This window comes from Molothrus aeneus, chromosome 14, assembly GCF_037042795.1.
Source record: "Molothrus aeneus isolate 106 chromosome 14, BPBGC_Maene_1.0, whole genome shotgun sequence".
NCBI classification, from domain to species: domain Eukaryota; kingdom Metazoa; phylum Chordata; class Aves; order Passeriformes; family Icteridae; genus Molothrus; species Molothrus aeneus.
In genome coordinates, this window is record NC_089659.1 from 2,719,829 (window position 1) to 2,734,075 (window position 14,247).

The 14,247-nt window shown below is 43.2% G+C and overlaps 1 protein-coding gene across 1 annotated transcript; it reads right to left on the bottom strand.

The window, feature by feature from the left end:
* Positions 1–882: 882 nt before the first annotated feature.
* Positions 883–11,982, bottom strand: MAGT1 (magnesium transporter 1). The gene is given in 12 exon segments (XM_066559675.1): positions 883–2,351; positions 3,336–3,426; positions 3,839–3,913; positions 5,515–5,578; positions 6,780–6,869; positions 7,208–7,348; positions 8,432–8,572; positions 9,514–9,631; positions 10,462–10,631; positions 11,750–11,867; positions 11,869–11,948; positions 11,950–11,982. Coding segments are annotated over 12 exon segments (1,137 nt in total). The 3' UTR covers positions 883–2,335.
* Between the last annotated feature and the right edge of the window lie 2,265 nt (positions 11,983–14,247).

The following is a 14,247-nucleotide window of genomic DNA, read 5'->3' on the forward strand; positions in this document are numbered from 1 at the left end:
CACTTTCCCCACAGAACATCCTGAATGTGTTGCCTTGGCCACCTTTGTTCTGCTGGCCCCAGCTGTGCTGCATTAACCAGGCAGTGAGGTGCCAGTGCCCCTGGCACCAAGGATCACCCTGGGTACCAACCAGAGCCAACTGCTGCACAAGTCAAACCTTGCCAGAATTCATCCTCTCTAAAGCTGCCACTGCTCCTTGCAAGCACTCCATCTTCTGCTCCACTACCACACCTGTTTCCTCCTCCTTGCACTTCAGTTTCAGCCTGGAGAGCAGAAAAACTGTTGTAAAAAAAGAGCATTTTCATCTCAGCATGGGGAAACAAAGAGGAAAATCCCAAACTCTCAACATTGTGGCCACCTCAAGTGGAAGGTGAACATGAATTCAGCATTCACCTGCATGAGGTGTGACTGTTTAAACTTAGGCAATATGGATCTGAATGGTTTTAGAAGGACAGAATAAATTATAAGTGAAAAAGTTTATGGGAAGCATTTTACCAGCTGGGCAGGAAAACAAGCCACAGCAGTGCTGAGTTGTTCCAGGCAAATTTACAATGCTAACAAGAATCCACCTCCAGAAACACCAGGAGTTGATCTGTCTAGAACTCCAGGAATCCAAGATTTTCACAGCATGACAGCTGTCAAAGACAAGCCAAAATCATGTAATCTTTGTACTATCAGCTGGCTACATGAGCATCTCTCTAGTGCTGACATTCTGGGATGTAATTCTGCTCATAAACACATAGAGGCTACTAATCCAGTCTACTCACCCATATTCAGGTTACTCTCTATACAGACAGGCTGTGATTAACATGTTGAAACAACAGTGGAAGAAAAGAGGTTGGCTTGTTTTATGTCAAAGTTCAAAAGACACAGGAGCATGGATTAAACTAAAAAGTTTTATTGAAACTTGTCCAAAATCCAGTCAGGCACACAATTTATCCATTCCACTAAGGCTCATCGTTCTGTATGGCATAAAAAATGCATCTCAACCAGTTGAAACATCAAACAACAAAATTAGCAACGTTAAGGCACTTGAGATGTGTATTAATTGAGCAAAACTGCATAAGAATAACATTCTGCTTGGAGTGATACAATCCCTTCTGAGATTCAATTTCAAACATCCAGATTCTGTCACCCTTTGAGAGAGGAGACAAAAGAAGCAGGAGACAAAAGTCTCTCTGCCTATGAACCTCTAAGGCCAGCAGAGCCTACGGAAGGAAGTGTTACTGAATCAGGCTGCAAAGATTTCCTGTAGTACAACTGCTGAATTGCACAACAGTTCTTGCTGAGGCACAATGTCTTCCACTCAAGAATTCTTAAGGCAAAGGATCTTTGTGAGATGAGAGAACAAAAGGGGAGAGCAAGCAGCACATGCATTCAATTGTAAGGCTATCAAATGTGTCCTGGGATAACAGAGCTTGTCCTGGGAGCAGACACCTCTGCCCAAAGGATAAAAATGTGGAGAAAACAAGTGGAGAATGCAAGAACTCACATGGTGACCAGAAATCTGGCATCTGTTGGTTTGCCAGGGCTCTAGGCAGTAATCTGAAGGCCATGTAGCAACTCTGAATTCATGCAACACATAGATAGTTACATTTGTACTTCTGGTTCATATTTTTAAGAGAGTGAGTGTTGGCCAGTCTAAGAATTCTTTTTTCAGCTTTGAGTCAAAGTTTACAACTTAAACATCGCAGTTTCAGCATTTGGCAAAGAAAGATTTAACTAATTAATAACTGTTCAACATGGTGAAAACTCCCCCTTCATGTGTGAAACAACCTCTTGCATCATACAGCAGTTGAGAACTCTTCTCAAAAATGAGACACAGCTCTAGGATTTGCACATTGCACACTGGAACCTGGAGCATGCTCCAAGGGTTGCACACAGGCTGAAGGAAAAGATTTCCAGGTACATGAAGCTGTTTCCTCAACCATGAAAAGGCATGACAGAGAAGCTGCTGTCACCTGCTATGCACAAACAGGAAATAAGGTGATAATTCAAGGGAAAAAAAACCCCATGGTAAACAGATTATCCAAGTGAACTGAAAGTACCATTTCTAGTTAGTCCATGGAAATGTAGTTTTAAGCATTATGTTCTGAATTTTGCTAGAAGTAGAGCTGCTTAAGAAGATGTAAAGCTTATGAGAGAGATTGCATCTTAACTCTGTGTCCTTCAGAGCAAACTGTTTGCTGTATTTAAGGCACTACATTGTCTTTGGTTCAGTGTTCAACTGTCTCAGTGTAAGCAGAGGTAGCACAAACCACACACGTTGAGCTCCTCATTCCACCACATCCAAGTTCAGAGCCACCACCTTCCTGATGTTACAGACTGGAATCCTTTAGCTCATTAGGAAACTGCAAAGAGCAAAATAACAAACATTCTTCTTCATTTTCTAAGAAGCAAAGGTGTGCAACATTCCACTCAGCTTTTATAAATGCCAAGAAAATCAGAGTGAGAAACGGGCCTGATGCTGCTACAACAAAAGTTGTAAATAAAAAATCACTTAAAAAGGAGTTTCTAATAACTCAAAACCAAAGCCAACCACATCTTCCCTTCAATAAAGTCAGCAGGAGTACCTAAGACCATTGCAGAAACCAGAATAAAAGCTGATAGTTATTAAACAGGGAGTAATTTCAGCTGTCTTTTACTCTTGAGAAAAGCCTTCATAAAATATCAGGTTTTATTATTTAGGTATTTTTAAATGAGAACACATTTCTCATAGAGAAGGCATAATATCTGTCAGTGGGTTTAGCTTTATAGACAAATTCAGCTCATTGCAGATGGTGAAATCATTAGAAACTGGTGCTTTAACAGGTACTTATTGCTTCAAAATGCATAAAAGGTACAAAACACACCTAAGATGTGTGTGTGTGTGTCTGTCCCAGTCAGACAGACATAGAAGTGGTCAACTAACAGTACTGGACTCCTTACACAAGCAATCCCCAAATGAAGAAAGCTTTAAAGCATCAAGCACCCTCCCTGTTCTCACAAAGAAGGATTAATAATGAAGATGTATAAATATGGAAGAGAGAAAAATAGGGGGAAAAATACATTTGTTGGCAGTATAAACTGGCTGAGATATCATTCTGAAAATTTAAGTATTTTATAACATGCAATGGTGTGAAATGTAGAGTTCCACAATCTTTGCTCATGATAGACTCAAAAATCATGATCTCCATTACACACTCTCATTTCTGCTGACTTTATCAACCAATATCACTACTCTGAGAAAGCAGTGGAGCATTTTTAGAGGAGTATTTCCTGCTAAATGAGGCAGCAGTGGTGCAGCTGCACCCCAAAGCCAGGAGAGCAGGGCTGCAGGGCCCAGGCTGCCATACCTGTAGGGGTAGCCGTGGTACTTGGATCTGAAGACAGACAGCAGCCAGCTGAAGAACAGCACCACCAAGCCAATGCCAGCAATGCACATAACTGCAAGAGATGCACAGGGAGAGGCTGAGATGGGACAGCTGCCCTGCAAACACCTCAGTGACTCAGGTTTCCAAAGCCTTCTGCAATGTTTACAGATTTAGTCAGATGAGGGCTCTACTCGTGTCATTGAGAAATACAAAATTAACACCAATTTTACATAAATGGTTTGAGAAGAAGTCCTTTATCCTCCCTACTAGCAAAACACTGCAAAGCATCTTTATCTCTCTCCATCTGCCAAAAGGATTTATCTTGCAGCTTGCTAAGCAACTCCAAAAACTGTCAAACATCCAAATGATTCTGTCAGCTTAGAGCTGGGGAGTGAACAAAAGCCCCCAGTGCAAAAGCATTTCTGTTAAATGGTGTATCAAACACCCTCACTGATATGCTCAGAGAGCAAACTGTCAGTACTTACTTTTCCTTTTCCCCACATCCATGTCAGAAGTAGCAGCTTCGTGGAGAAGGACCATTCCCAAAGTAACTCCACCATCTACAAATGCTGTTTAAGGGTAACCAACAAAGTACAAGAGACTCAAAACAACACTCCTAATCCCCTAAATTCAGCCCCCACACCATACCTGGGCATTAAAACTCACTGCAAAAGTCAAACACTTCCCAGCCAAATCAGTAACTATGGGGGAAAAAAAGAACAACTGAAAGACATTCATAATATCAGCTTTTAAGAGAAAATAAATGCAAAGCTTAAAATATAAACTGGAAAGTCTTCAGGCAAAGTGAAAAACATGCATTTATTATCTCAGCTTGTAATGTAGCAGCATTCCTTCTCAGAGAGCTTGGTCCACTCCTACTGCTGTTCTCCACTGGAAAATCCCCAAAAGAATTCAGCTTCTGCATTCACTCAGCCAAGAGAACAAATAAAACACATGCAGTATTTAATCCAACATCCAAGGCTGTCTTTCAAGTGGCAATATTTCTTTTCTAATTCTTCAAATTAAAAAAAAATAAGGATTGTAAAATTAAAGAAGCACAGACAGCACAAAAGGCCTGATATTTGCCAAGAATGAGTCCTTGCAAAGGAAAGGAGTGAATCCAGTGGAATGAAAGACAGAATTCCCAAAGATTTCATTCCATTCACTACTAATGGCTAGTCCCAAGTGTCCTCCTGAAAGGAAAAATTCTTATCATGGACTGCATTAGGACCATCAGGGATCTTTCCATTTCAGACACAGCCCATCTCCAGCACAGGAGGAAAGGGACTTGAACCCACAGAAACCTCACCAAATGTAATCATTTAAAATGTCTCCAGCAATGGGTGGGTTGGATCTGATGGATAGCAATAACACAAATAAATATCAACAAAAAGTTTCTACTTTGAATTTGACTAAGGGGATCAAAAATACAGTAATAGAAAAAGATCAGAAGTTTTCATCCAAGTGCATGTTTTAAATTTTAAAAATTATATACAAGATAAGGTCCTGAATAAAAAATAAAGGAATGCTGATACAGGTAACAAGACACAGAAGAAAAGCTCCAGAAATTACCAAAGTTAGAAATGGTGGATCAAAAACATACATGTGGGAATAGAAAAACAGAACTTTGAATTTTAAAGTATTCTTAAGACCCCAAAGAAGCATTTTTTGTACAAATGAGAAAAGTAAAAGCTCTCAATCTGAAAATTTTCACTTGCCTTTCTTGACAGCATGACAAAATCCTGCATCATTAGTAGGAACAAATGGTAAGATAATAAGAAGGTAAACAAAGAAATAAAAGATCAGTGATAGAGGAATGAATTCAACTCCAAAGCAAGAAATAAGTGACATTGAAAAGAGACAAGCACAGAAGAACAGGGAGTATCCTGGAGAATCTTCTGATTCCACAGAGATACACAATTTTAGTGATGTATTCAGCCTGGTACTTAAACAAGAAGGTGAGAAGCAGTAAATATTTTTCCATTCAACTTAAAGATCAGAGGCACAGGAAAAGCAAAGTTGGCAGTGCAGAAAGGTTTTACAAGCTTCTGCAGCAGTGTTAGGTGGCAATTAAAGCCATGACAAAGCACCACAGAAAAGGCAGCAGCATTTGCTGACCAAAAATCTGTCACAAACCAGAAGCCTCTCCCAGGAAGGATACTGAAGAGCAGAACTATATGTGTTTCTGCCACAAACTGGGCTTGGCTGCTTCCATGGATATAATTCTGTAAGAGACAAAGAGTAATTCAATTTAGAAAAGACTGGAGACAACTTTGACATGATTAACAACAGCTACAGAGCTGGAACTGGGCTTTACATTGTTTTTTTTTTTTTCTTCAGGAGAGAGCAGAACTTGGAGCATGAACAATTTCAGCTGTTGAGCACTGATTTTTGGGGGAGCTGCAACAGAAGCAAAGATCCTTCTTCTATTACCCTGCCCAATCAGCCTCATTCAGATTACAGCAAGTTCAAGTGCAGCTACAACCTTTGTGGTCCAGATTCTCAGTCCAGCTGAGCAAAACACCACAAGATTAGTTCCTCCTGCATCCTAATGGGATCCAAATCTGATCCATTCCCTGACTGAGATTCTTAGGTTGAGTACACTGCTGCTCAGCTTAGGGGCAATCCCCTCAATCTGTGTGTGAACCTGACTCACCTGGCTCCAGAATCAAGCATCTGGAATGTTTTCCACTTCTAGGTTAACAGAAAAATTGAAATTTGTGAAAAAATACATTTTTTTAATCCCTATGGGACACCCTATTGTGGCTATAATGTCGTATCTACGTAGGAAAAAAAAGTTGCATCCATTTTCTCCAGAAGAATACAAAGGGCCTGACCCATCTAACCAGGCACAAAAGGACATTTCATCAAATTAATTCCCTGAGTAAAAACATGAGAAAAGCCACTCTGTGATGTGTAAGCACCTGAGCAGATGCAATGCTCTCAGAACACTGTGACTACTTTCACAATGCATCTCACTCTATGTTATGAACAGAGCAGCATATTTCAAATAATATTAAAGAAATTCTTCCCAAGAAGGTGACATCTGAGGTCACTAGATATTAATTTACCTCAAGAATCTTGAGGAAAGATGGTTTTACATGGAAGTCATTAGATGAGTGTGTGTTAACAAGACCAGGTTAAAACATAATTGCCAGGTTCAGCAATTTTAGCATCTAAGACTGAACCTAAAAATACCTTTGTTGTGCTGTAAGCAATTTAGAACTATCACATCCCTTCACCACTGGAGACACCACACACGTGCAAGACAGGTTGATCTGCCTTGCCCACTGAAGGAGAGGTTGGTCTCACTCACAAAGAGAGAAGCCAAAAGCAGAATTTGCACTCTGGTTTGTCTGTTAGTATCAGCCTTATTCTGCAGAAATTCAATAGAAATGCAGACAAGAAAGAGAAGGCCACACTCACCACTTGTCCTGTATGGGGATTCTTATGAGCATAGGGGGGGCCTCTGATGTGGTTCCACATCTGGCCTGATGTCATTGCTAACACAAAGCACTGAAAAGAAAAGAAGAAATGCTGTTTAATAAGGATTCTCTTTTATTTTTAATTTAACCTGACATCTTTTCACTTCATACCAAAATGTACTGGTTTGGAACACAGGCTAAGGATTGTCCCACTTTATCTTTGTGCAAAAGGCATCTAATCAAGCATTCAGTGAGCTGAAGGGACTTAAGATCGTATAATTTTATCAATCTGTGAAAAAGCAAAACTAACCATACCTCATTTTCCTCTTCCTCTACCAGTTTTAAGAATTTTGGAGTACAGAAGCTTTTGAAAACTTGAACTGCTACAAAAGTCAGTGTTACAGGGAAACAAAAGTCATGGTGACTCACCAGAGCAGCAAAGGCCCAGCCAGTTTTGTTGTAGAGAAAATCCAGATTGCTGCCCCTCAAATACACGAGGCCTCCAATGACAGCCAGCAGCAACCCCAGCATCAAGGGTCCAGCATAGTTTGGTGGCCTTATCACACGGATCTGAACAGAGGACAGGGGAATTATTTTCTCTCAGTAGGATTAGACATGATACCTGCACTCCTGCTGAAAAAACCCACAACACACTGAGTGGAAAAAACTACAGCACACAGGTTTTCTAGGTAATAAATCCGACTCAGGATGTAAGCAATGCTTCTTCCACCAATACCGTAACTTCAGTTTTACACAACTTTACCCTCTTCAATAATTTAGAGATTGTTTTCCTTCCACAGGAACAGAGAGCGAGAAGGAAGGACATGAGTGTTACCATCTTCTCAAATACAGCATTACACAAAGTACCAGCACAGAGACTGCAAGGAAATTCAAAGATGCAGTCGTGAGTCTGAACTAGATTTTGTAGATGAGCTCTTTAGAGTAGCTCAGGAGGCACAGAGCACAAGTGATGATCCCCAGCTGGCCCTGCACAGGGGGTGCTGAGGGAAAGGGGGTGCTGGCTTTGCACATGGGGTGCTGAGGGAAGGGGGTGCTGGCTTTGCACATGGGGTGCTGAGGGAAAGGGGTGCTGGCTTTGCACATGGGGTGCTGAGGGAAAGGGGTGCTGGCTTTGCACATGGGGTGCTGAGGGAAGGGGTGCTGGCCCTGCACAGGGGGTGCTGAGGGAAGGGGGTGCTGGCTTTGCACATGGGGTGCTGAGGGAAGGGGTGCTGGCCCTGCACAGGGGGTGCTGAGGGAAGGGGGTGCTGGCCCTGCACAGGGAAGGGGGTCCTGGCCCCGCACAGGGAGTGCTGAGGGAAGGGGGTCCTGGCCCTGCACAGGCAATGCTGAGGGAAGGGGCCCTGGCCCTGCACAGAGGGTGCTGAGGGAAGGGGGTCCTGGCCCTGCACAGGCGATGCTGAGGGAAGGGGTCCTGGCCCTGCACAGGCGATGCTGAGGGAAGGGGTCCTGGCCCTGCACAGGCGATGCTGAGGGAAGGGGCCCTGGCCCTGCACAGAGGGTGCTGAGGGAAAGGGGTGCTGAGGGAAGGGGGTGCTGAGGGAAGGGGGTGCTGGCCCCGCACACGCAAGGGGGGCCCTGGCCCCGCACACGCAAGGGGGGCCCTGGCCCTGCCCAGGTGTCTGCACTCACATGGACGTCTGTCCTGTCGGCCACCCAGCGTGCCAGCTGCTCCGCCGCGAAGCCGCGCACCTGCAGCTCGTAGGTGTCCCCCCGCTTGGGCTTCCCCTTGGCAGGGAAGTTAATGAAAGTGGGGGCAGAGTTCATGTTCAGCTGCAGGGAGAGAGTTCACAGAGGAAAGGATTATTTAGTGACACAATTCTATGCCATTTCTGGCTTGCAATGTTGTTACTGAATCAGAAAAGTTAGCTCTTTGATTTAATGGCTGTGACTTTTAAAGAAAAACAGTAGGCAGCACACAGCTTGCATTTCTGTATTTCATGCACATTTTTTGCATCTGCTTCTTCTCCAAATACTACTTTTGATAGAGAAACCTGCAAAATAACAATATATGATTCTAAAATATGGCGTTCTAGGAAGGCCATAGCTTGATGAATGCATTTTTAATGTAACACTAAGGAGAAAATTAACAAGAGTAATAAAAAGGCATCTCTCTTCAACTTTCCAGTTCAAAAGCTTCCATTTAATAAAGTATCACTGCCTAAACTGTGTGGCTGTTAAATAGAGATTAGTACCTCTTGAAAAAAAGTTAACATCTGCAAGACTATAATGAACTATTAATGTGACCTACAATTCCAAGTGTACATGGAATGTTCTCACAGCTGGAGAACAAAAAAAAATGTGGTCACACAATGATAATAGAAGAGAAAAATGGCTGGGTACTTGAAAAGAAATACCAAAAGACTAATTTATCATTCTCTACTAATCTAAAAATTGTAATAGCTGCTCCTAAGGACATCAGTGCCTTCTATCTTGCCTCTTCACTTACCACAGAAGAATTCCATTAAGAATTACACCATAAGTTATTACAGGAGACAAACCCAGGGAAAAAAAGTCAAAGAAACCAATTTGCTCCTTATACCTATTCCACATCTGTCAGTTCTGTTAATATTCTTACCAACATGCTCAGGCCATCTTTCTTTCGAGAGTGACAGCTTTTAACTTTTCATTCCTTTGTTCACTGTTACACTAAATTATTTAACATTTTTACCTTCTTTCCCAAAACCCAAACTAAAAACAGAAAAAGACATTACCATCTGAAAGACGTCTGAGCCTTCGTCAAAATCTACCATAGCAAAAAAAATCTTGTTGGTAAATGCACTGGAATACCTCCAGGAGTTTGCCAGGATCTGGTATTCCTCATCAGCTTGCCTGGAAAGCACAGCAAGTGAGAGAGGCTGTGTCATGGGTTTGTGGTGCAAGTTGTGAAGCAGCCCACCCCATCCATGGGTGCCTCCCACACCCACCCCATTAAAATTCTAGGGTTCAAAAGAAAGTTTAAGTGTTAATGAAATCATTTAAGGACAGACACTCATCTACCATCAGGGGAAGCATTTGGCACCTGCTTTTTTAAATGGAAGTGCAAGATTTGTTGAGTCTACAAACACAAGCTGAGGCAATTTCTAACTGAAAGGTGAACTGGAACTCAGCTGTTCATGACTTGCCAGTCCACAGAGCACCCAAATGTGGCCAGCTGTGCCCTTTCTTCCAAGTCAGAGGGTGGGAAACCAATAATTTCAAGGTATAAAAATCACCCTTACAGACCTCTGCCATCTCCAAATTAATACAGAAAAGCTCTAATATGGTTAAGGATCCAGGATACTGGAATTGTAAATAACTGCCAAACAATATATTAATTAAGAACAACATTTAAGCTCCGTGGCCAGCAATAATTCTACAAATATTTCTTCAGCAGTTTATGCCTGAAAAGTTGAGCTTTCACTGTGTCTTTCTCCAGAGTAAATACTGTTGCTGCAAAGCAGGGATTATATTAGGAGGGAGATAAATCAGAGGTTTATGTTTCCTCACAAACATATTGCACACATATTCCCACACACTAAATTGCAAAGCCAATCCTACTGTAACTTGCCCAAGTTTATTCCTCCCACCTGTGTCAAAGTGCAACCCTGTCCTTAAATTTAGAGTCCTACAAAGCATCAGGTGACTTTCAAGTTCTAATTTAGGACTAAAGGAGCTCATACTTGCACACAACACACTGCCTGTGAGGCTGAAGGGCAGTGAACATCACAATCACTGAGTAGTTCCTGGGAGGGGCCTTCACGAGGCGCCGGAATTTGTCCCCGTTCATTCGGATCACGGATCTCTTGCTGGCCCACTCCATCAGCTGGTTCACTTTTTCTGACAACACCATCTGAAAATCAAGTCAGAGCAGTTGTTGGGTTGTTTTTTTTATTTTCCAGTTCTCACAGTACATCTTAGAATGTTTTAATTTGATGCAACAAATATCTGCACTGCTTTTCATAACCCCACGCAGGTGATGTGATACCTCAGTAAGATTCTGCAAGGCTAGAGAAGCTTTTGACAGTCATGTTCACATAATTCATTAACTTCAACCACCCAGTAACACACAGAGCTTTAAGCACTCAGCATGACCATGTTGGTGAAGACCCTGAGCTCAGCAGCCCCTCCTCACAGTAGCTGTAGGATTTCTTTAGGTGTGCCAACCACCTCCATCCCCTCCACAGCCTTTCTGCTATACTAAGCATCAAACTGTTTTCAGCTTTCAAAAATTGTTCCACCTAAGATGGAACCAATCTCAACCTCTCATTTTCAGCATTGGTGGAAAAAAAGAACCATAATTCAGAATATATTTGAAAAATTCAGGAGTGCTCAACACTAAAATATTCCTTAAAAAGGAAACAATCAATACTATAACATCATAAGAAGAGGCATTAGTTTGACAAACTCACAAATGTTACATTTATCACAAAGCACTTCTCTACTCATTAACACTCTTCTTCAGATAAATATGTTAGAGGAAATCATCATAATATATATCCTGAATTGGAAGGGAGCCAGTAGGAGCATCAAAGTCCAACTCTTGACCGCGCACAGGACAGCCCCAAGAATCTAGCCACGACAATAATAATAATAAATTATTATTCTCTGACTTACAACTGACAGAAGTATACACATTTATATAGAAGGATTTTTCTAAACCCTGCAGGTCAAGTGCGTGGAATTAAGTTGCACCTTAGCGACTGCAACCAAAGACCACTCATTCTGCCCCCCGCAAATCCCCTACACTAGGAAGACAATACTGGTACAGTGCTCCTAAAAAGAATGAAGAACCTGGATTCGAGGACCTTCCCTCCCTGCGAGATCCCCTCAGAGCCGGCCGAACCTCAGGGCGGGGACCCGGGATGAGGTGAGGCCCGGCCACCCCGCCGGGCCCTGGCCGGTCCTGCCCTCATCCCGCTCAGCGACAACCCGTCCCGGCGCAGCGCGGGGGCTCCGGGCGAGTCTCACCTCCTTCCGCCTCTGTCCCGCGGCGCCGGGCCCGCCACATCCCGCCAGCAACAGCAGCACCAGCGCCAGCAGCGGCACCGGCAGCGCCGCCATGGCCACCCCGCTTCGCCCGCCCCGCCGGCTGCGAGGCCCCGCCCAGCAGACGCCGATTGGTGGAGACGCCGGCTCCAGAGCCCCTGCTTGCCTCCGATTGGCTGAGCCTGTGGGAGCGCGGCGAGCTGGAGCCGTGCCATTGGTGGAGCCACGAGAGGTGGGTGGGGCGAGCCCTGAGGGAGGGGCGGAGCGGGCCCTGAGGGGGGAAAGTGTGGCAGGAGCCCAGGTGGTGATGGCAGCTGTGGGGGTCCCTCAGCCGAATCAGAGCCGCATCGCCCTGCGGCTCGAAGGCACCTCTGCAGCTCACCCGAGACAGGGGCTCCTGGCAGGTGACACCGTGTTGCCCGCTAAGATTCCGAATTCGCTACCCGGTATGCAACAAGCCAATAATTACACACAGAGAGAGATTGATTCATATCAGAGTTGTGCTCTCCTTGAGTGCTCAGTGGTGTTCCACAAATCAAGCACGCCAACTCTCAAAACTTTTTGCTGTTATAGGTTTTAACAAATGGAGGACTTTGTGTTCACTGGGTACAAGTAATGTGGTTCTCTTATTAATTAGTATTCTATCTTCTGTTGGTCAATGCTTTTCTTTGCTTCCCATACTCACTAGCGTGACTTTTTCTTCTTTTGGTCGGTGGGTTGGTGGTCGTGATCTGCCCCTGCTGGAATTCCCTTTCACCAGTTGGAACTGATTTCAGCCCAGTTGCTGAATTGGTTTTGTTAGCGTCTTCCTTATTGTGGGAGTGCTGCAAAATGTCCTTGTGGGCCATAAATTCTGCATTCTTTGTGTCTGCAATCAGTGGCACATCCTCCTTCCCAAGCTTTGTTAAACTCCCGTAAGCCTGAGATAATTGAAACATGTCAAGCCCTAAACCTTAACAGGGTAGTTCTACCAAAAAGAATTTTTTTCCAACATCTGGACATCACTTAGTGTTGTTGTTCTATTTCTAGAGTCCCATACTGTTGTTATCAGATTTCTATAGTCCATACCTCCTTGGTTTGTTCTTATGGCTGCAGATCTTCACAGCACAGACTCCTTCTGCATCTTATTCTCTCTCTCAGTTCAAGGCTCTCCCTGACTGCCTAACCCACCCCCTTTTATCCCAGCTATCTTCATTGGTCACAGCTGCAGCCCAGTTAAGGACATCACAGCTGCAGCCCATCAAGGACAACCGGGGCCTTGGGGCAAAGCCTCTGTACAGATATTCAAATACAAAACATTTCCTCTACTGTATTTCCCCCTTTTCTTTTACTTGCAGAACTAGGTTTTACATACAATACTTCAAGTACAATATATACATTTCCTCTACTATAACTTAGAGCTTGATACCTGCTGTTTCACGGATTAAATCTCCTTCCTTGTTGATTAGGCTAGAAAGTACACAAAGATCAAACATCAAAGAACATCCTTTCTTAAAAAAATTTTACATACTCCACATTTTGAAACAACACAAATGCTTGCAGATGGGTTTGGAGTGTCTCCAAAGAGGGGGATTCCACACCTTGCCTAGGCAGCTGTTCCAGTGCTCTGCCATCCTCAGTGTAATGAAGTTCTCCCTCTTGCCTCAGATACATGCTCCATGTTATACACACACACTATAAATTGCTGGATTCTGTGTTACAAATATTGTTAAAATCCAAATGCACAGGGAAATGCCTCAGTGGGTGTGTGCTGGGTTAAAACTCTGATGCAGAATCCCCAGGGAGGGATGAGGATTTACTCACTGTTATAAATGAGAAGCTTGACTAGGCCAATATTCAAGCAGCAACCAATTTATTAATTAATCTGGTAAAGTATGAGCAATACAGCGCTGGGTACAGTGGGGGAAGTTTTCCCTCCAACTGCACACCGATATTTGAGGCTTACAGGTATTTATAGGGGTACTCATCAGCTTTCTCAGCAGTTTCTATTCCCAATTTTTACTCAACAGCAGTTTCTATTCCCAATTTTTACGTCACAATTCTATACACTACTGTGATTTAGTTTTCTCAGGATGTATCAGGAAAGGAGCATCCCCAGATGGTGGGGGTCTGGTTTCCGAAAGAAGGAAGGAGTCTCCCATCTGGTGAGGTCCAGATTCCAGATGTGGGTCCACCTTTTGATTGCAAGGACTTTAAATCTCACAACAGTGATGTCCAGCTTCCCTTGGTCAAAACTATTAACCCTTGAGTTGATGTTCATCTTCCTTTCCCAAGCTGCTTTTCACTGTTTTGTTGAGGCATGAGATAAGCATGTTTCCTTTATATATATTCTAAAGCTATAGTTTCGAAGATCCTTACTACAAGCAATATTTTAAAATTATACTTCAAAAGGTTATTATTGCAAAACTCTTTTAGGCTTAGCTATAAGCAGAAAGTTCCTGTCAAAAAGCAACATCCTTAAAGCTTTAATTCAAATGCTC